The sequence below is a fragment of the Oncorhynchus keta genome, chromosome 2, assembly GCF_023373465.1.
Source record: "Oncorhynchus keta strain PuntledgeMale-10-30-2019 chromosome 2, Oket_V2, whole genome shotgun sequence".
NCBI classification, from domain to species: domain Eukaryota; kingdom Metazoa; phylum Chordata; class Actinopteri; order Salmoniformes; family Salmonidae; genus Oncorhynchus; species Oncorhynchus keta.
In genome coordinates this window covers 31267238-31290416 of record NC_068422.1, presented here as the reverse complement: position 1 = coordinate 31290416, position 23179 = coordinate 31267238, and the positions used below count along the sequence as shown (strand labels likewise).

Sequence of the window (23179 nt, the reverse complement as noted above, 5' to 3'; positions counted from 1 at the left end):
CCTGTGGCATATCTAGAAGCAGCTTAAACAGCAGCCACCTTGTGCTAGGGTGGATTTACCCCTTTACAGTTCACAACACACTGATGTCACGCACAGATGCGTGCGACTCTTGGCTGCAGTGAGAAAGCAATCACCATCTGAGCCCATTCAACATGTCCTAGATGTACCTTTTTTATTACTTCAAAACATATTTTTGGTGTTTTCACACGCTTACAAATTATGTTTTGATTCTTTAGCGACTGTTAAGACTATTTGGTTGTGATCTTTGTTAAATAACTATTTAGGATGCAGCAGTTGTTAGCTAGAATGCTAACGGTCATTGACATAGGCTGTAGCAAAAGCCAGCCAAAGAGCCATTTTACTAGTTGAAGTGTTTAAGTACAATGCAATTCATTTGCGACAAACATTATTTTAGGCAGGACATTCATACAAGCCTTAAAATCCTATTAGAATCCTAAAGTAGTGTGAAATGCAGTCAATACTTTTTTGTGGTTGTTGGTGGTGTTCTATAAGAACTCCCCTGTGTTCTGCCACCACCTTGTGCGAGTCTCGTGCAGCAATGTTTGAGCAATGTCTCGTGCAGCAATGTTTGAGCCAATGTCTCGTGCAGCAATGTTTGAGCAATGTCTCGTGCAGCAATGTTTGAGCAATGTCTCGTGCAGCAATGTTTGAGCAATGTCTCGTGCAGCAATGTTTGAGCCAATGTCTCGTGCAGCAATGTTTGAGCAATGTCTCGTGCAGCAATGTTTGAGCAATGTCTCGTGCAGCAATGTTTGAGCAATGTCTCGTGCAGCAATGTTTGAGCAATGTCTCGTGCAGCAATGTTTGAGCAATGTCTCGTGCAGCAATGTTTGAGCCAATGTCTCGTGCAGCAATGTTTGAGCCAATGTCTCGTGCAGCAATGTTTGAGCAATGTCTCGTGCAGCAATGTTTGAGCAATGTCTCGTGCAGCAATGTTTGAGCAATGTCTCGTGCAGCAATGTTTGAGCAATGTCTCGTGCAGCAATGTTTGCAAACACAGAAAGGAGCTTCATAAAAGGCCACTCGAAAATGTGCAGGTTTGTCAAACAACACCAGATGTCTCAAGTTTTGAAGGAGTGCGCAATTGGCATGCTGACTGCAGGTATGTCCACCAGAGCTGTTACCAGAGAATGTCATGTTAATTTCTCTACCATAAGCTGTCTCCTCCAACATCGCTTTTCGAGAATTTGTCAGTATGTCCAACTGGCCTCACAACCGCAAACCATGTGTACGGCGTCATGTGAACGAGCGGTTTGCTGATGTCAACGTAATGAACAGAGTGCCCAATGGTGGAGTAATGGTATGGGCAGGCAGGCATAAGCTACGGACAACTAACACAATTGTATTTTATCGATGGCAATTTCAAACAGAGATACCGTAACAAGGTTCCTGAGGCCCATTGTCGTGCCATTCATCCGCCACCATCACCTGTTTCAGCATGTCCATGTCGCAAGGATCCATACACAATTCCTGGAAGCTGAAAATGTCCCAGTTCTTCCCATGGCCTGCATACTCACCAGAAATGTCACCCATTGAGCTTGTTTGGGGTGCTCTGAATCAACAAGTATGACAGCATGTTCCAGTTCCCGCCAATATCCAGGAATAATATAAAAAAAAAATATATGCCATTTAGCAGACGCTTTTATCCAAAGCGACTTACAGTCATGTGTGCATACATTCTACGTATGGAACTTCACACAGCCATTGAAGGACAACATTCTACAGGCCACAATCAACTCTACACGAAGGAGACGTGTCATTCTGGATGAGGCAAATGGAGGTCACACCAGATACGGCTGTTTTTCTAATCCATGCCCCCTTTTTATTTTTAAAGGCATCTGTGACCAACAGATGCATATCTGTATTCCCAGTCATGTGAAATCCATAGATTAGGTCCAAATGAATTTATTTTAAGTGACTGATTAACTTGTTGCATGTTGTGTTTATATTTTTGTTCAGTACATATATTCATTGTGCTTACATTGACATCAAATTACACGAAAGTCTGATTAGTGTCCGTGTCCTCTCCTAGGTCCACCCAATCAGACAGGTAATTAACTCCACCCGCAATCTCTAATTGGACAACAAACTCCAAAAGGTCAAGGCAGAGCAGGAGAAATGCCATTTCATTAGACTGAGAAGTCCTGGCTTTTGGATCAATTAGGCACTAATATGTGGGAACTGGGAACAACAATACGCTATAATCAGTAATGGTTTCACAAAACAAAAGATGTGGGGTCAAAGAGTTGAAAGTTCATGGTTTAAACAAAGACCTTAAAAAAACACACAAAGCCAATTAGGGTTGTAAGGCAAATACCGGTACACCCGAGTGCTCCATTTCCTCAATTACAGTGTAAAATGATACGCTATTACACTTATCTACAGCTGGGTAGAAAGATGAGCCACAGCATGTTCTACAGTACATGCATGTACTGGTGGAGAAGGCTGCTTCAGCAGAAGCTCAAATGTCGGCACCAGAAAGACGTGTGAATCGTGCCTGGCTTCAGTATAGGTCGCCATACATGAAGTCATTTACAACAAAAAAAGTACCCATCTTTAGATACTACTGTCACAAACGCAAGGAACCAAGGTTAATATACCCACTTACTGACAGGTACAGAAATGGTCTTATGCTTAAGCAATAATTTACCTGAACACAGACTTCCATTATATACCAGCACCACAGAGCATGTCATTGGGCAGGATAGGAACGGAGCAGAATCATCTCTCCCTCTCTCTCTCATCTAAAGCCCCCCCCGACACTCCAGGGCCCAATCAAATCTTTGGCTGAATAAGGGCATGGGAATCCCACCATAACAAACAGCAACTACGACTGCCTAGCGTGGAGTAGCTGCTGTGGTGATGCCTTCGTAATGCTGTGGCTTACCCAGATAGAATGGAATGTATATAGTCACTGTGTGTGTGTGTAAGTCATGTGGCATGCCAGGAGAAATGAGAGTGGGTGGGGTGGGGGATGTCAAGTGTGTGTAGGGGAATGGCGAGTGTGTAAGTACGAGCGAGGAACAGTGGGGTGGGGTCCCCTTAGGTTTACGTCAATGTGACAGCGGGAGGCTGGCAGAACTTAAACCCAATTTTCAGGCCATCAACGCTGGATGACTCAGCTGTGTAAGAAACCTAATCCAATACACAATATCTTGTCACACACATTGGTTTTGCACATTGTTGGGTTAAAACTTACCCATCTCTGAGGTAGCAATTTCAGGGATAGTTATCCTCAGCATTGTGCCGTTGCTTAGCTCCTACAAAAAAACAACAACATGAATCATAGGGATATAGATCATTTCACCATAAGTTAGAAATGTTTACACGCTATCTTTCAGTCAACTCTTGAAAGCTTTGATCAATTAAATCATTTGACAGATGACATCAAGGGATAAAAAAAAATCGAATCAATATGACGTCATAACATATGCAGTTGGACTTTGACATTTAAAATCTTTAAAAAATAAAATATAAAAACATCTCAAGAGTGCCTCTCTCAAAAGGGCTTGAAAATGACTGACAGGTCTGAGAGAAAAAGGTCCCTTGGCTGAGCGGCATGTCTTCACCGGTCTTGACAAAACTGCCCCTGCAGGTAGCGATGTCCACCAAGAGAATTGTAACCTTATTGGACCCAGTAAACACACTGACAGGCCTCTGGTGCTCAGTTCTGTTCACAGGCTGAGATTTTCTCCATTCCAATTCATCAAATGAAGCTGTTCAATTAGTGTCTGTTTAAAAAAACATTCACCCCTGGAGGTCTAAGTACTCACATACCAACCAGCCAGACTCAAACTCATTATAAACTCCACCTTTCATTCATATCAATACACACACACACACACAACCACCCACCGACCCACACACATACCCAACCACCCACACACCCACCCACCCACACACCCACCCACCCAACCACCCACACAACCACCGACCGACACCCAACCACCCACCGAGCCACACACCCAACCACCGACCGACACCCAACCACCCACCGAGCCACACACCCAACCACCGACCGACACCCAACCACCCACACCCACTGACCTCTACACACATACACACCCAACCACCCACCGACTCCCCCCATACACACACCGACCCCCCCGCCCACACACACCAGGGTGACTCTGCTGCTGACGGGGTCTCTGAGGGCGTGGATGTAGGGTACAGACTGTTGAAAGGTGTAGTCGCCCAGCCAGGAGGTTTCGTGGTGCTTGGTGGAGCCCCTCAGCTCTGATACAGGGGAGGGCATGGCCACCTGGCCAACAGGAAAGGAGTGGAGGAGGGACAAAGAATAACTCAGCTACCCGGGATGAATAGACACAATCAAGATAATTTGTGGCAAGTTAGGGGAACTAATCCATACACTTCAGCTCTACCTTCTAAAGCAATTCTGCAATGAATGCAACATATATTAAATTGATTCATCTACTGTTCGTTTCTCCCAATCTATTTCCTTAAAAAACAGACGTCACACAGTCTGAAGTTGAAATCTAATTAGAGTATTGATCAGGATCCATAATATAGTCTCCATTAGTTACTGGCTGGTCTACTGCAGACTAATACTGCAGCTTCACTCTACTGTCAATGGAGGGACGTCAGAGAGACAGCAGTTCTTCACTGTAATTCATATTGAGATTGCACCATTTCCATTACCAGCAACTACCTGCTTTCAGATTGGTGGTTAGTTATACTCTGTCATAGCAATCTGACTTAATTTCCATGAGAGCAGCTTAATTATTTTGATGCATTCATTGCAATTGCACTTATCATTCTAATAACCAACCCAATAGATATACACCCGTCTCAGGTGTCAGTGGTACCTCCTCTAGTCTTCCTATGTGTCTCCCTGTGGCCTTGGCGGGAGTGCTCACACTGTCCATGGGGGTACTAAGGTGGGTTACATGGTTGGACAGGCTGAAGGTGGGAGACAGGAGGCCAGGAACAAACACCTTGCTTACCTGTGGACAGAACACATTTTACCATTTGAACTTGCATCACCAATAAACACATTTAAACAGTGTGAGCACGACTTTCAAGTTACCCTTGTCACTCCAGTGTACAGAACCAAGCTTCCATTGGCTTCTAGAACTAGCATGGCATCTATATCCTGAGAGGAAAAAATAACAGTTTGAGATGAGATCAAACCAATGATGTAATTACAGTACACAAGCACATACAGTGTATTTGGAAAGTATTCAGACCCCTTGACTTTTTCAACATTTTATTACATTACAGCCTTATTCCAAAATTGATTTTAAAAATGTTTTATCAATACACACACAAAATCCCCTAATGACAAAGCAAAAACAAATTTATATCATTTTTTGCAAATGTATAAAAAATGAAAATACCTTATTTAAGTTAGTATTTCAGACCCTTTGCTATGACACTCACAGGATGGTGTCGAGGCAAAGATCTAGGGAAGGGTACGTCTGCAGCATTGAAGGTCCACAAGAACACAGTGGCCTCCATTAAATGGAAAAAGTTTGGAACTAAGACTCAGAGCAATCAGGTGAGAAGGGCCTTGGTCAGGGAGGTGACCAAGAACCTGATGGTCACTGACAGAGCTCCAGAGTTCCTCTGTGGAGATGGTTTTCCTTCTGGAAGGTTCTCCCATCTCTGCAGCACTCCATCTGGTCTGATAAAAACAAGATTGAACTCTTTGGGCTGAATGTCAAGCGTCAAATCTGGAGGAAACCTGGAACCATCCCTACTGTGAAGCATGGTTGTGGCAGCATCATGCTGTGGGAATGTTTTTCAGTGGCAGGGACTAGGAGACTAGTCAGGATCAAGGGAAAGATGAACTGAGAAAAGTACAGAGAGATCCTTGATGAAAACCTGCTCCAGAACGCTCAGGAACTCAGACGAAGTTTCACCTTCCAACAGGACAACAACTCTAAGCACACAGCCAAGACAACGCAGGAGTGGCTTCGAGTCTCAATGTCCTTGTGTGGCCCAGCCAGAGCTCGGACTTTAACAAGACCGAACATCTCTGGAGAGACCTGAAAATAGCTGTGCAGCGACGCTCCCCATCCAACCTGACAGAGTTTGAGAGGATCGGCAGAGAAGAATGGGACAAACTCCCCAAATAAAGGTGTGCCAAGTTTGCAGCATCAAAACCCAAGAAGAACCAATGCTTTAATCACTGCCAAAAGCTGTGTCAACAAAGTACTGAGTAAAGGGTCTGAATACTTATGTAAATGTGATATTTCAGATATTTTTTATTTTATACATTTGCAAAAAAGTCATTATGGGGTATTGTGTATGGATTCTTGAGGGGGAAGGAAACTATTTAATACATTTTAGAATAAGGCTGTAAGGTAACAAAATGTGGAAAAAGTCAAGGGGTCTATATACTTTCTGAATACACTGTATGGACACAGCAACACACCATTTTACACATGCAGAATAAAGCAGTCAATAAGATAGGACCTTGACCATCATTTAAAGTATAGTATGATTTTGATTAGTAGAGGATTAAGATCTAGCCTAAAATAGCTCAATTGGGTCCTGAGAGACGTAGAATCGTTGCCACCGGTAAGGGAAACGCAAAGCAATTAGTCAAATTGACTCTACCTGTAATGGTGCTGCGTCTTTTGCAGGGATAGTGGCAACAGATGCAAAGATAAGCTGGGAAGGATTGTTGCTCTCAATGAATTTTACACATCTGTGAAGATAAACAAATCAACATGTGAGAGAGAGTGATTGACTGAGACTGAGAAAGAAAGACAGATAGGACACTGAAAGCTACAAAGATAAGATACGTGTTCCCTGACCTGAGCTGTTGGTGGGACTCCACGAGGAAGCACAGGTACTTGTTCTCACACAAGTCAGAGGTGATGAACACCTTCGAGGCCTGGCAGCTCATCTCCCTGTAGAAGCAGAGTGTTGTTAACCTCTCTCTCAGACACACAGCATCACCTTTAAACACCATAACCTGCTTCTACACCTGCATTGCTTGCTGTTTGGGGTTTTAGGCTGGGTTTCTGTACAGCACTTTGAGATATCAGCTGATGTAAGGTCTATATAAATAAATGGTTTTTGATTATAACAGCCATATATTTACTGTTCAATGATTTTTAATCTTCACCGTGTCAAATGGATATTTGCTGTGTATATGTATGTACATTTATTCAGCACATAAAACATTGTGATATAAAATGTTATCGGCCCCTATTGGCCAACCCCCATTATGGCCGCACATGATGGAGTTGTGACAGTCTGATTAGGTTATAGATCATGGAGTCTACAGTCTTCAAAACTGGATAATAATTGCCTTATATGCTTCAAAATAAAGGTGAATGAATAATATTGTTTGTCCTCCCTCTCAAAGCTGTGATTGAGAATAACCTATGCTAAACACTTTCATTCTTGTTATTTTTTAAAGAGTCAACTTCAGCACAACACCTTCTCAGGCTAGACTATTTGGGAAATATGCTACTGTTCATAACTTTAACGTGTCTTAAAGCTTTTATGATAGACCTAGAAGGAGGATAGGTTATTGGCCATTTGGTTTTCAACTTGACATGGAGGACATTTTTTCCCGGGCCCGCATAGAACATTTCTAACTTTATGAAACTGTCATTCATAGGCCATTGATATGATTTTATCCCTTTCATTGTTATTATCCTGACTACCTTACGTTTTTAGGCTATTCAAACAACTTTTTGACATGGAACTCTCCTCCCTCCTGAATCCTCCTCCCCCCCCTCCTCCCTCTCTGCAGATGACTTCGTCAACCATTTTGAAAAGAAGGTCGACGACATCCGATCCTCGTTTGCTAAGTCAAACGACACCGCTGGTTCTGCTCACACTGCCCTACCCGGTGCTCTGACCTCTTTCTCCCCTCTCTCTCCAGATGAAATCTCACGTCTTGTGACGGCCGGCCGCCCAACAACCTGCCCGCTCGACCCTATCCCCTCCTCTCTTCTCCAGACCATTTCCGGAGACCTTCTCCCTTACCTCACCTCGCTCATCAACTCATCCCTGACCGCTGGCTACGTCCCTTCCGTCTTCAAGAGAGCGAGAGTTGCACCCCTTCTGAAAAAACCTACACTCGATCCCTCTGATGTCAACAACTACAGACCAGTATCCCTTCTTTCTTTTCTCTCCAAAACTCGTGAACGTGCCGTCCTTGGCCAGCTCTCCCGCTATCTCTCTCAGAATGACCTTCTTGATCCAAATCAGTCAGGTTTCAAGACTAGTCATTCAACTGAGACTGCTCTTCTCTGTATCACGGAGGCGCTCCGCACCGCTAAAGCTAACTCTCTCTCCTCTGCTCTCATCCTTCTAGACCTATCGGCTGCCTTCGATACTGTGAACCATCAGATCCTCCTCTCCACCCTCTCCGAGTTGGGCATCTCCGGCGCGGCCCACGCTTGGATTGCGTCCTACCTGACAGGTCGCTCCTACCAGGTGGCGTGGCGAGAATCTGTCTCCTCACCACGCGCTCTCACCACTGGTGTCCCCCAGGGCTCTGTTCTAGGCCCTCTCCTATTCTCGCTATACACCAAGTCACTTGGCTCTGTCATAACCTCACATGGTCTCTCCTATCATTGCTATGCAGACGACACACAATTAATCTTCTCCTTTCCTCCTTCTGACCAGGTGGTGAATCGCATCTCTGCATGTCTGGCAGACATATCAGTGTGGATGACGGATCACCACCTCAAGCTGAACCTCGGCAAGACGGAGCTGCTCTTCCTCCCGGGGAAGGACTGCCCGTTCCATGATCTCGCCATCACGGTTGACAACTCCATTGTGTCCTCCTCCCAGAGCGCTAAGAACCTTGGCGTGATCCTGGACAACACCCTGTCGTTCTCAACTAACATCAAGGCGGTGGCCCGTTCCTGTAGGTTCATGCTCTACAACATCCGCAGAGTACGACCCTGCCTCACACAGGAAGCGGCGCAGGTCCTAATCCAGGCACTTCTGTCATCTCCCGTCTGATTACTGCATCCTGTTGGCTGGGCTCCCTGCCTGTGCCATTAAACCCTACAACTCATCCAGTCATCTCCCGTCTGGATTACTGCAACTCGCTGTTGGCTGGGCTCCCTGCCTGTGCCATTAAACCCCTACAACTCATCCAGAACGCCGCAGCCCGTCTGGTGTTCAACCTTCCCAAGTTCTCTCACGTCACCCCGCTCCTCCGCTCTCTCCACTGGCTTCCAGTTGAAGCTCGCATCCGCTACAAGACCATGGTGCTTGCCTACGGCGCTGTGAGGGGAACGACACCTCAGTACCTCCAGGCTCTGATCAGGCCCTACACCCAAACAAGGGCACTGCGTTCATCCACCTCTGGCCTGCTCGCCTCCCTACCACTGAGGAAGTACAGTTCCCGCTCAGCCCAGTCAAAACTGTTCGCTGCTCTGGCTCCCCAATGGTGGAACACACTCCCTCACGACGCCAGGACAGCGGAGTCAATCACCACCTTCCGGAGACACCTGAAACCCCACCTCTTTAAGGAATACCTAGGATAGGATAAAGTAATCCTTCTCACCCCCCTTAAAATATTTAGATGCACTATTGTAAAGTGGCTGTTCCACTGGATGTCATAAGGTGAATGCACCAATTTGTAAGTCGCTCTGGATAAGAGCTTCTGCTAAATGACTTAAATGTAAATGTAAAATGTAATGAACTCTGTTACGTTCATTGTTTGAGCAGGAGAAAAACATGCATAAAACAATGAAAGCATAGCCTATAGCCCAAAGTCACATTCCTAACATATCAAATGGAGAGAGAAGGGAACATAGGCTACGTTTTTTTAAACAACTTGACAAGATAGTTAAGGAGTGTCCATTATAAAAACCAATGAAAATGTTTAGGCTATATATAGCCTGAGGCCCATGCATCTGACAGAGAAAGACAAACAATATTTTCTGGACATTTTGTACTGCTTTGGTGGAATTCTCTGCTCTGTCTGGCCTACATTCCGCTCTTGCGTTCTGTAAAGAACATATTTATTGAAATGGGCTATAGCGAATAGGCAAATGACTGAGAACGTCACTTCTATGCTTCCCTGCTGTGCAATGCAAGACTCCGTTCTTTACTGCGTCAGTCAGTCAAGTTCAAATAATAATAATAATAATATAATATATGCCATTTAGCTGACGCTTTTATCCAAAGCGACTTACAGTCATGTGTGCATACATTCTACGTATGGGTGGTCCCGGGAATCGAACCCACTACCCTGGCGTTACAAGCGCCATGCTCTACCAACTGAGCCACAGAAGGACCACATGTGTTCAGACTGTTGTAGGACTGCCGGGGTGTTAAGCATATCCCAGTTTAGGTCACCTAACAGAACAAACTCTGAAGCTAGATGGGGGCGATCAATTCACAAATGGTGTCCAGGGCACAGCTGGGAGCTGAGGGGGGTCGGTAGCAGGCGGCAACAGTGAGAGACTTATTTCTGGAGAGAGTAATTTTCAAAATTAGTCGTTCGAACTGTTTGGGTATGGACCTGGAAAGTATGATATTACTTTGCAGGCTATCTCTGCAGTAGACTGCAACTCCTCCCCCTTTGGCAGTTCTATCTTGACGGAAGATGTTATAGTTGGGTATGGAAATCTCTGAACTTTTGGTGGCCTTCCTGAGCCAGGATTCAGACACGGCAAGGACATCAGGGTTAGCAGAGTGTGCTAAAGCAGTGAGTAAAACAAACTTAGCGAGGAGGCTTCTGATGTTGACATGCATGAAACCAAGGCTTTTTCGATCACAGAAGTCAACAAATGAGGGTGCCTGGGGACATGCAGGGCCTGGGTTTACCTCCACATCACCCGCGGAACAGAGAAGGAGTATTATGAGTGTGCGGCTAAAGTCTATCAAAACTGGTCGCCGAGAGCATTGGGGACAGAGAATAAGAGGAGCCGGTTTCTGGGCATGGTAGAATATATTCAGGGCATAATGCGCAGACAGGGGTATGGTGGGGTGCGGGTACAGCGGAGGTAAGCCCAGGCACTGGGTGATGATGAGAGAATGTGAAATGTCAGAATAATAGTAGAGAGAGTGATGTATTTATTTCATCACTTTCCCAGTGGGTCAGAAGTTTACATAGTCAATTAGTATTTGGTAGCATTGCCTTTAAACATGTTTAACTTGGGTCAAATGTTTCAGGTAGCCTTCCACAAGCTTCCCACAATAAGTTGGGGGAATTTTGGCCCATTCCTCCTGACAGAGCTGGTGTAACTGAGTCAGGTTTGTAGGCCTTAAGCCATGACTGTTGTCCTTAAGCCATTTTGCCACAACTTTGGAAGTATACTTCGGGTCATTGTCCATTTGGAAGACCCATTTGCGACCAAGCTTTAACTTCCTGACTGATGTCTTGAGATGTTGCTTCAATATATCCACAATTTTCCTCCCTCATGATGCCATCTATTTTGTGAAGTGCACCAGTCCCTCCTGCAGCAAAGCACCCCCACAACATGATGCTGCCACCCCCGTGCTACACAGTTGGGATGGTGTTAAACCTTTGTTATTGACCAAATACTTATTTTCCACCATAATTTGCAAATAAATCACCAAAAGCACTCAAACTTCTACAGATGCACAATCGAGAGCATCCTGGCGGGCTGCATCACCGCCTGGTACGGCAACTGCTCCGCCCTCAACCGTAAGGCTCTCCAGAGGGTAGTGAGGTCTGCATAACGCATCACCGGGGGCAAACTACCCGCCCTCCAGGACACCTACACCACCCGATGTTACAGGAAGGCCATAAAGATCATAAAGGACATCAACCACCCGAGCCACTGCCTGTTCACCCCGCTATCATCCAGAAGGCGAGGTCAGTACAGGTGCATCAAAGCTGGGACCGAGAGACTGAAAAACAGCTTCTATCTCAAGGCAATCAGACTGTTAAACAGCCACCACTAACATTGAGTGGCTGCTGCCAACACACTGACCCAACTCCAGCCACTTTAATAATGGGAATTGATGGGAAATTATGTAAATATATCACTAGCCACTTTAAACAATGCTACCTTATATAATGTTACTTACCCTACATTATTCATCTCATATGCATACGTATATACTGTACTCTACATCATCGACTGCATCCTTATGTAATACATGTATCACTAGCCACTTTAACTATGCCACTTTGTTTACATACTCATCTCATATGTATATACTGTACTCGATACCATCTACTGTATGCTGCCCTGTACCATCACTCATTCATATATCCTTATGTACATATTCTTTATCCCCTTACACTGTGTACAAGACAGTAGTTTTGGACTTGTTAGTTAGATTACTTGTTGGTTATCACTGCATTGTCGGAACTAGAAGCACAAGCATTTCGCTACACTCGCATTAACATCTGCTAACCATGTGTATGTGACAAATAACATTTGATTTGATTTGAAATAAATTCATTAAATATCCTATAATGTGATTTTCTGGATTTTTTTTCTCTCATTTTGTCTGTCATAGTTGAAGTGTACCTATGATGAAAATTACAGGCCTCATCTTTTTAAGTGGGAGAACTTGCACAATTGGTGGCTGACTAAATACTTTTTTTGTCCCACTGTATGTCGATATAGGACTCGTTTTACTGTGGATATAGATACTTTTGTACCTGTTTCCTCCAGCATCTTCACAAGATCCTTTGCTGCTGTTCTGGGATTGATTTGCACTTTTCGCACCAAAGTACCTTCATCTCTAGGAGACAGAACGCGTCTCCTTCCTGAGCGGTATGAAGGCTGCGTGGTCGCATGGTGTTTATACTTGCGTATTAATGTTTGTACAGGTGAACGTGGTACCTTAAGGAATTTGGAAATTGCTCCAAAGGATGAACCAGACTTGGAGGTCTACAATGGTTTTTCTGAGGTCATGGCTGATTTCTTTTGATTTTGATTTCCCTTGATGTCAAGCAAAGAGGCACTGTGGTTGAAGGTAGGCCTTGAAATACAACCACAGGTACACCTCCAATTGACGTCAATTAGCATATCAGAAGCTTCTAAAACCATGACATCATTTTCTGGAATTTTCCAAGCTGTTTAAAGGCACAGTCAACTTAGTGTATGTCAACTTCTGACCCACTGGAATTGTGATTGTGAATTAATGTCTGTAAACAATTGTTGGAAAAAGTACTTGTGCCATGCACGAAGTAGATATCCTAACCAACTTGCCAAAACTATAGTTTGTTAACAAGAAATTTGTAGAGTGGTTGAAAATAGAGTTTTAATGACTCCAACCTAAGTGTATGTAAACTTCCAACTTCAACTGTATATAGTGAGCAACATGTTTGAAACATCAAATCGCAATATCGAATTTCAATACATATGCAATAGTGAAAATCACAATACATATTGTATCAGCACCTAAGTATCGTGCTATCGTATCGTCAGGTCCCTGGCAATTCCGAGCTCTAATTATAAACTAGCAGTGGTTCAACCAACTAGACCACAGAGCAGGATTTGTGAATGTCGGACACTGACCTGTGGGAGGAAGCAGTCTCACTCCACAGCTGCTCGATGCATAGGTCAGGCACTATGGGCTCCATCTCCGGGACCAGCACAGACTCGTTGGCCGTGCTGTTGGGCGAGGGCAGGAAGCTGTGCCCTCTGGGGGACGATGAGTGGTACGACATGTTAAACCGTGCCGCGACCGAAAAGGAGGGTGCCGCCATGCCAGGGGAGTGGGACCGGCTACAGACGTGTCAGAAGAGCGCAGAAGAATGGTTGGTTATGGTCCATAGTGTGGTGGTTGTAAATGAGTCATGAGCTTTTGAGGGTGAATGTTTGACGGAAACTGTGTATAACCCTGTGGGATGGCAGAGATCCTGTTTACTGTATTTACATCCTCTTTGGGTATTTGACTCAAAGACTGCACTCTGTAGCGTTCCAGAACCACAACTGAAGACGCCTGGTATAAACTCACCTGAGTGCAGCCATGCTGGAGATGCTGGGTGAATGTGTCCGTGAGTGGAGGCCTGGTGATGAGGTCATCCTGTTTTGGTTGTGCAAGGCGTGGCAATGAAAGGGTGAACCAGGCGAGTCCATCCTGGAGACATTCCTCAGGTGTGTGGTCAGAAAGCTGGGCGGCATCAGGCCTTGGGGCGTGTCTACCTGCTCCGGACACTTCAGCACTGTGGACTGCTCCTGTGGGACAGAGTTAAAGGTGAAAGGTTCAACTCAAATGATATACAAGCAACAGATTCTGTTCCAACCCTCCCAGACACGACAATGATCAAACTAGCAATTTAGATCAGTCTGACGTGGTCCTCCCGATGGTGCACAAACAAAAAGGGGCAGGGTCCGGGTGCCATTGTCACACAGTTTGGTTGCTATAGTTCGGGTCAGAGTTGGAATATTTGTTACATTGTATTTTTTGCCCCCATTTGGTCCGGTTGGTTTCCTTTGTCAAAATAACTAAACAAAATCATGTATACATGCAAGTCATTTATTGGACAAAAATGCTCACCTTAAATCCATCTATGATGTTATACTCCATGATTAGACTGAGTGTCAAATATTGACACATTTTTACTTTTGTTGGTCTTCCAACAACATAAACAGTAAATAGGGGAGACCAGGGTGGTTGTTCCATAGGCTGGCTTTCAGAGTACTTAAGGCTCACACACGAATGTGGATCTAGCGTTCGTCTGCCAATCACTCATCGTGCTTTGTTTTAGGGACTACTCGCTGTAGACGTATGGCTGTAAACTTTTTTCACGTGATTCTAAAATGTTAAAATCGGTGCTCACTTGGTTCGCTAAATTGGGTTCAGAGGTGCTAAATACACTCGGCCAGAAAACACAATCTCTATGTCTGAGCTCTTAATCTATTACTCCCAATCCAGAGTGTGCTGTGTAGCCTAATAATGTTTAAGACAAAAATGTGTGACTACTTTGCAAGAGGTCATCCACCTGGTCAATTCATGTCAGCATCTCAAATCATTGAGGTTAGGGGAATTAGTGTGTTTTAATAGGAGGTGAAAGTAAAAATATTATTTTCATTATTAGGATTTTTGTCACAATTTCAAACAGTCCATTTATATTTTCCAACGGGGCTATACATTTGGGGTTTTTGCCCCCCCTCACCCGAGTAGCCTCGTTTCACTGCCAGAAATAAAATTAAACCATCTAGTGTTCAGAGAAATAACAACACAATGTCAAATACAGGTAGCCTAGTCAAATAATTAACATCCAATCACAGCAACCGTTACGCTCTTGCGGAAATTCCACTAACGGTCCGTATGTAGCCAAACGTAGCTGCTGATCATTCCATTTGCTCAAAAATTGATAAATGGTGAAAAAAACGTAAGGCCCACGTCCATAAAGACACATAACAGCTCCACTGGTAGTACTGCTACTACCAGCAGTACTACACCTGCACCTGTCAAGTTCTTCTGCTTCCACGACCACACATCCAATGCTAGCATCAGTAATTCTAAATTTGTTGTTAGCCCAGCTAACATGGACACTGGCAGTTGTGAATCTGATGCAGCCAAAGAGCTACTGCCCCCTTACACGGTAAAGCACCGAACAGACAGGGACGTTGGACCATCGAAGAGGCACAAATATGATAACTACATTGATTTGGGGTTTACTTGTATTGTGAGTAGTGCCTCGATGAAACCTACATGCTTGCGCAGACATTTAGAGACAAAACATGCCAATTTGAAAAATAAGCATCAGGAGTTTTTTGAGCGAGAATTAAGATGACTTTCAAGTAGTAAGACAAGTATAAAAGCAACATCCCATTAATAAGAAGGGACTATAGTTAGGCAAGTCGGTTAAGACATCTACTGTGCATGGCACAAGTAATTTTTCCAACAATTGTTTACAGACAGATTATTTCACTGTATCACAATTCCAGTGGGTCAGAAGTTTACATACATTAAATAGCTTGGAAAATTCCAGAAAATGATTTCATGGCTTTAGAAGCTTCTGATAGGCTAATTGACATAATTTGAGTCAATTGGAGGTGTACTTGTGGATGTATTTCAAGGCCTACCTTCAAACTCAGTGCTTCTTTGCTTGACATCCTGGGAAAATCAAAAGAAATCAGCCAAGACCCCAGAAAAAAGTCTGGTTCATCCTTGGAAGCAATTTCCAAACACCTGAAGGTAACACGTTCATCTGTTCAACGCAAGTATAAATAAACACCATGGGACCAGGCAGCAGTCACATCACTCAGGAAGGAGACGTGTTGTGTCTCCTGGAGATTAACGTACTTTGGTGCGAAAAGTGCAAATCAATCCCAGAACAGCAGCAAAAGACCTTGTGAAGATGTTGGAGGAAACAGGCACAAAATTATCTATATACACAGTAAAACAAGTCCTATATCAACAAAACTTGAAAGGCCGCTCATCAAGGAAGAAGCCACTGCTCTAAAACAGCCATAAAAAAGCCAGACTACAGTTTGCAACTGCACATGGGGACAAACATTGTACTTTTTGGAGAAATGTCCTCTGGTATGATGAAAGAAAAATAGAACTGTTTGGCCATAATGACCATCATTATGTTTGGAGGAAAAAGGTGGAGGCTTGCAAGCCGAAGAACACCAACCCAACCGTGAAGCATGGGGGTGGCAGCATCATGTTGTGGCGGTGCTTTGCTGCAGGAGAGACTGGTGCACTTCACAAAATAGATGGCATCATGAGGGAGGAAAATTGTGGATATATTGAAGCAACATCTCAAGACATCAGTCAGGAAGTTAAAGCTTGGGCACAAATGGGTCTTCCAAATGGACAATGACCCCAAGCATACTTCCAAAGTTGTGGCAAAATGGCTTTAAGGACAACAAAGTCAAGGTATTGGAGTGGCCATCACAAATCCCTGACCTCAATCCTAGAAGCTTGTGGAAGGCTACCCGAAACGTTTGACGCAAGTTAAACATTGTAAAGGCAATGCTACCAAATACTAATTGAGTGTATGTAAACTTCTGACCCTCTGGGAATGTGATGAAAGAAAGAAATCACTCTCTACTATTCTGACATTTCACATTCTTAAAATAAAGTGGTGATCCTAACTGACCTAAGACAGGGAATTTTACTAGGATTAAAGGATTAAATGTCAGGAATTGTGAAAAACTGAGTTTAAATGTAGTTGGCTAAGGTGTATGTAAACATCCGACTTCAACTGTATTTGTGCCCTGGTCCTATAAGAGCTGTTTGTCACTTCCCACGAGCAGAGTTGTGACAAAAACTCACTCATTATTATGTTTAATAAATGTATCGTATAGTGTGTGGCAGGCTTACAATGATGGCAAAAAAAATACATTTGAGAGTGCGCTGACCCTGGTGCTAGAAGGGGTATGCAGCTGGAGGTTGAATGTTTGAAGGGGTACGGGACTATAAAAAGTTTGGGAACCACTGGTGTAAGGAAACCAATGTGTCATTTTGTAATTATCCCTGGCCCGAGTCGGACCAATTTAAATCCACCCTTAGGGGTCGTAGATAGGCCTTTGAGTAATCACTCTTGCAATGATGAGAATTATTTACCAATTCCATTGATGCCATAAACATTACATTTTCTACAACTGGAAAAAACAGTAATGGAACAGTAAGTAATAACAGTGTTGTTCTTGCATGTTATCTTACATCTGGAGTGACTTTGCGCAGCGCCCACACAGAGTGTATGCACTGCACGGTGTCGTATGTCATGACTATGGAGGGCTCGCAGTTGGAGAAAACAATTTTCATGGTGCTGTCAGAGACGTACTGCACACGTGCAGCCTCGAACAGACCTGCCAGAGACACAGGAGATGAGCAATTAACAAGCCATAATGGGGCCAGCAATTAAGGTACCGGTAGTCAGCTAACAGGGCAGCCAAGGAGTGCAAGAGGGCCAACAATATGCTGGCTTCAACATCCATTATAGTTTATTTGTATGGTGGTTTCCGCCGTGCTCTTAGTAAACACAATGTCAAACAAATTGTGACAATTTCTATGTATGCGTGTTTGAGAGTCTCACCTGTAGGCCTGCACACCACTGGGGCAATCTCATCCAGAGGGTGCAGCATGCTGAATACTGTGGGAAGAGGTTCCCTGAAAACAAAGAAACAAACAGTGGTATGTTCAAAACAACCTCTACTGACACACTAGCATGAACCAAAATATATCAGAAACAGCAGGGTGTGTGCATTACAGGTTTCTGCTGTGTACCTGGGAGGACTCTGAGAAGCATCAGGTGCAGAGTTTTTGCGTTCTAACAGCAGACCAAACTTAGTAGGCCACAGATTAGAAACCTGTAAAAAAAACAAGAGTCACAGGACTTAATTTCATGAAATTCTATCAAGGTGATGTTGAAGAAAAATTTGATAAACATGATTTGTCAACACTTGAATGGCTCACTAAAGAAACAGGCAGTTTGCGTTTTCATTGTAACTCGTGGGAAAAGAAACATGTCCCTATTTACAGTAGAATAATGGTGGAGTCTGGCAGCTAGTGAGTCATGTCTTATCAAATACAACTGAACTGGTTACAAAATGTTTTTTTATTTTTTTTATGCATCCACCAATACAAATCTGGTCCCAATCAACATCAGCTGAATTAGCTACCAAAAAAGCAACGTAATTTACCCTGCATGCCACAACGTAGACTGACGCAGTGTTTTTCCCGCAAATCACCAGAAAAACAAAACCAAATTCAAATCATATCAAGTGGACTTCGATGTGAAAAAGAATCACACATAAATGCAGAGGCAGTTAATTGCATGGTGGTGTTTTTCATTGTAATCTGAAGCCTCTTGTCAGCTGTCAGTGAGCCAAATCCCCCATTACCATTGGTTAAAAAGACAATGGACTGGTCCTGGAGAATATCAATAACTGTGTAAGCAACAATAATTACTGTCCATATCTGCTGGTTCTCCTTAAGGGATTCTAACAAGGAAATTAAAACAGCCAGGTCTGGGAGACATATTTTACAAAATGTACAAATAAGGATTTTTCTAACAAATGTTCAAAGTAAATCACATTTCATCACAAGTAGTACATCACCAAATTCAACACGTAATGAACACCATGAAACGTCAAATGACAGATCATCCAGCGATGATAGCACACATTTTAGACAATGTAACAGCATACCAATCAGTGATGAGGAACTCACCTGAAAGGGTAGAGGGGAGATAAAGTCCTTCCCTGTCACACTGTGCACATTCACGCAGCTGCTCTGGACAATACACACGGTCTTCTCCAAAATCTCCTGCTCTGGAATACAATAGAGCAAATTAACTTCTTTACAACATTACTGAGACATTTATTTTTATTTTTGTATGTTTTAAATATACAGTACAAGTCAAAAGTTTGGACACACCTACTCATTCAAGAGCCCGCAGAAGACCCAGAGTTACTTCTGCTGCAGAGGATAAGTTCATTCAAGTTACCCAGACTCAGAAATTGCAGCCCAAATAAATGCTTCAGAGTTCAAGTAAGAGACACATCCCAACATCAACTGTTCAGAGGGGACTGTGTGAATCAGGCCTTCATGGTCCAATTGCTGCAAAGAAGCCACTACTAAAGGACACCAATAAGAAGAAGAGACTAGCTTGGGCCAAGAAACACGAGCAATGGACATTAGACCGGTGAAAATCTGTCATTTGGTCTGATGAGTAGGTTAACGGATTATCTCCGCATGTGTTTCCACCGAGGCTGTGTAAGGGCTATTTCACCAAGAAGGCGAGTAATGCATCAGGTGACCTGGCCTCCACAATCACCCGACCTCAACCCAATTAAGATGGTTTGGGGTGAATTGGACAGCAGAGTGAAGGAAAAGCAGCCAACAAGTGCTCATCATATGTGGGAACTCCTTCAAGACTGTTGGAAAAGCATTCCAGGTAAAGCTGGTTGAGTGTGCAAAGCTGTCAGAGGCAAAGGGTGGCTACTTTGAAAAATCTCAAATATATTTTGATTTGTTTAACACTTTTTGGTTGCTACATGATTCCATGTGTTATTTTGATGTCTTCGCTATTATTATACAATGTAGAAAATAGTCCATATAAAGAAACGATGTTGAATGAGTAGGTGTGTCCAAACTTTTGACTGGTAGTGTACATCAATGAGCTCTAGAATTTAATGGAAATAAATTGAGGATGTGGCATCGGCCTACTGAGGATGTGGCATCGGCCTACTTACCATCTTTCTTCTTTTGTGGAATACCAAAGTTACACCATAATGCCTGAAAAGGGAGGGAGAGAGATATTACTGGATATACATCCTGAAAAATAAGTATTTATTGATAAGCTGACTAATTTCTTAATGTTGACAATGACAACAGACATGCCATATAATGTACACACAGAGTATGTAGGTATGCATGCATGTTTAATATGACATGTTTAGTTTGATCTGGAACAGGATTACCTGTTGTACTGGACTGTCCACGGTAAAAGCTTTATAGACATGGGAGGCTTGACTCTTGCTCCCTTTGCTCCATATGACCATGTTTCCTGCTGCATAGAGCTCCTCATCATACTCCATCTCATCACTGTCCACACTGTAACCCTTTCTCAGCAACCAGCATTCCTGCAAACAGACACACAATAGTGAAAACAATCTCCTTACTCGGCTTATGTATCAAACAGATCCAGCACACAAGAGAAAGCGCTTTAAGGAAAAGTATGCAACTGAAACCATAAGCCGAGTAAGGAGATCTTACTTGAACCAAAACAAAGCTATCTGACAAACATGTTATTTATCCCAGATATAGCTATACATATTTATCAGTAGCACACTGTAAATCTGAAAGAAGATGACCAAGAGTCCCCCCCCCCCAGTCTTACCCTCTTCTTCTCCTGTAGAGTGACCTCCTGGAGGGAGCCCACCAGACCGGCTGCTCCATCTGAGGACCATAGCTCAGAGGCTGGCTGCAACTGCCGGAGCTGCAGGTTCACAGCGTTTGGGTGGTTCTTGCAGTGCTCACGGCCAAATGGGCCAAACGACTGCAATTCCCCTGCGGCTATCATTGTGGCTCTCTCTTCATAGACGTTCGACATGAGTTCCAGATATCAGCATTATTTCTGAGCGAGAGAGAGATAGTGTATGTTACTGCATGAATTCAAATACATTATAAACATCTGACAGTACATCACTTAGCGATATCCTGGTACACTTCACCTGTAGAATGCTGTGAAATACTTCGAAAATCCAATGAGACCAGTGATGAGGCAGAGTGTTCACCAGACTGAAGGGATGCTCAGGTCTGGAAACTTGAGTGAAATGACATGACAACACGTTGGTCAGAGTCAAGAAGTTATACTAACGTTAGTTGGGCAGCTCATTGTGAGTTGTTTATTTTGGTAGCCAACTCAACTGCTAACTTAGGTAGAACATGCTCAACGGCAGACACGTAGCTAACTATAACAACTTACTAATTATAGCTAGATAACTATTAAAATACTGCAGCTAGCAATAGCCTTGAAGGTAAGAAAATAATTGTAGCTAGCTACTGTCTGTGGTCATCATTATTTTTGTTGTATCACGACTTAAGCTAACTTGCTAGCAAGCCATTGGCTTGAAGCTAGGCTAGCCGGTTAACTATTTCAGTAGCAAAACGTTCAGCATGAAAGACTCACGTTATAACAGATTGCTAATATTAGCTGGACACATTGCGTAAACTTCAAATACACATATAAATAACGTTGAGTGTCGCATCTTTGTGTCTGGCTAACTAGCTAGCAAACATGTTTAGATTAGCATACTGTCATACATGCAGTGTCTAGCTGGCTAGCTAACGTTAGCTAGCTAGCATACTACCGTGGCACAGGCGCGAACCTGATAAAAAGGAATAGTCTGGCTCTTGTCTCGGAGTCCTTGTCTTTTCTTTATATGACTCTTCCTCGAGTACCACCTAGTCAGTGTTGTCAACATAAAAACACCTTAAAGCAACACATAAAATAAGAATACAGCTAGCTACATCAGTTTTTCAAATGTGCGCGGACATCTTGCTGTCCCGAGATTCTTCTCCTCACTTTATCAACCAATCAAGTACGAAGAAGGAAAGTGACGTGTCAAGTGGTTATATTTCCATATTTATATTTTAAGCAATAGATACATTGTAGCCAGAGAGAATGTACAAAGTATATGAAGCCTGTTTGACTGTGGAACATACACTATATATACATGAGTATATATATACAATGAGTGGATTCGGCAGGCGTATAAAGGCGTATAAAATCGAGCACACGGCCATGCAATCTCCATAGACAAACATTGGCATTAGAATGGCCTTACTGAAGAGCTAACTGACTTTCAACGTGGCACCATCATAGGATGCCACCTTTTATTTAATTTATTTACCCTTTATTTAAAAATTTGCCTTAAATTACATTTATCTGCCTGTAGCTCAAATCCAGAAGCAAAGATATGCATACTCTTGATACCATTTGAAAGGAAAGCTTGAAGTTTGTGGAAATGTGAAATTAATGTAGGAGAATATAACACATTAGTTCTCGTTAAAGATAATACAAAGAAAAGAATGTGTGTTTTTTTGTACCATATTCTTTGAAATGCAAGAGAAAGGCCATAATGTATTAATCCAGCCCAGGCGCAATTTAGATTTTGCCCACTAGATGACAGCAGTGTATGTGCAAAGTTTTAGACTGATCCAATGAACCATTGCATACCTGTTTAAAATGTTGTATCAAGATTGCCCAAATGTGCCTAATTGGTTTTTTAATACATAATTGTGCACTCTCCTCAAACAATAGCATGGTATTATTTCACTGTAATGGCTACTGTAAATTGGACAGTGCAGTTAGGTTAACAAGAATTTGTGTGCTTGTGTGCTTAGGTTCGCTGTCCTGTTGGAAGGTGAACCTTCACCCCAGTCTGAGGTCTGAGCGCTATATAGAAGGTTTTCATCAAGAATCTCTCTCTGTACATTGCTACATTCATCTTTGCCTCGATCCTGACTAGTCTCCCAGTCCCAGCCGCTGAAATCCCCACAGCATGATGCTGCCACCACCATGCTTCACCGTAGGGATGGTGCCAGGTTTCCTCCAGACGTGACGCTTGACATTCAGGTCAAAGAGTTCAATCTTGGTTTCATCAGACCAGAGAATCTTGCTTCTCATGGCCTGAGAGTCTTTAGGTGCCTTTTGGCAAGTGGGCTGTTGTGTATTTTACTGAGGAGTGGCTTCTGTCTGGCCACTCTACTATAAAGGCCTGATTGTTGGAGTGCTGCAGAGATGGTTGTCCTGGAA

The 23179-nt window shown here is 43.3% G+C and overlaps 1 protein-coding gene across 1 annotated transcript in view; it reads right to left on the bottom strand.

Moving 5' to 3' along the window:
• LOC118361194 (anaphase-promoting complex subunit 1-like) overlaps positions 1-21960 on the bottom strand; it is a 55908-nt gene extending 33948 nt beyond the window's left edge. The window contains exons 1-17 of the mRNA XM_052475213.1: positions 21750-21960; positions 21093-21184; positions 20759-20995; positions 20340-20501; positions 20112-20154; positions 19087-19187; positions 18142-18224; positions 17951-18024; positions 17578-17723; positions 13912-14132; positions 13470-13679; positions 6804-6899; positions 6604-6694; positions 5069-5134; positions 4848-4985; positions 4142-4282; positions 3221-3281 (exon numbers count right to left, since the gene is read on the bottom strand). Of these exons, the coding sequence (XP_052331173.1) occupies positions 3221-3281; positions 4142-4282; positions 4848-4985; positions 5069-5134; positions 6604-6694; positions 6804-6899; positions 13470-13679; positions 13912-14132; positions 17578-17723; positions 17951-18024; positions 18142-18224; positions 19087-19187; positions 20112-20154; positions 20340-20501; positions 20759-20971 (1846 nt within the window). The 5' untranslated portion in view covers positions 20972-20995; positions 21093-21184; positions 21750-21960. The remainder of the gene's footprint in view (positions 1-3220; positions 3282-4141; positions 4283-4847; positions 4986-5068; positions 5135-6603; positions 6695-6803; positions 6900-13469; positions 13680-13911; positions 14133-17577; positions 17724-17950; positions 18025-18141; positions 18225-19086; positions 19188-20111; positions 20155-20339; positions 20502-20758; positions 20996-21092; positions 21185-21749) is intronic.
• Positions 21961-23179: the final 1219 nt, after the last annotated feature.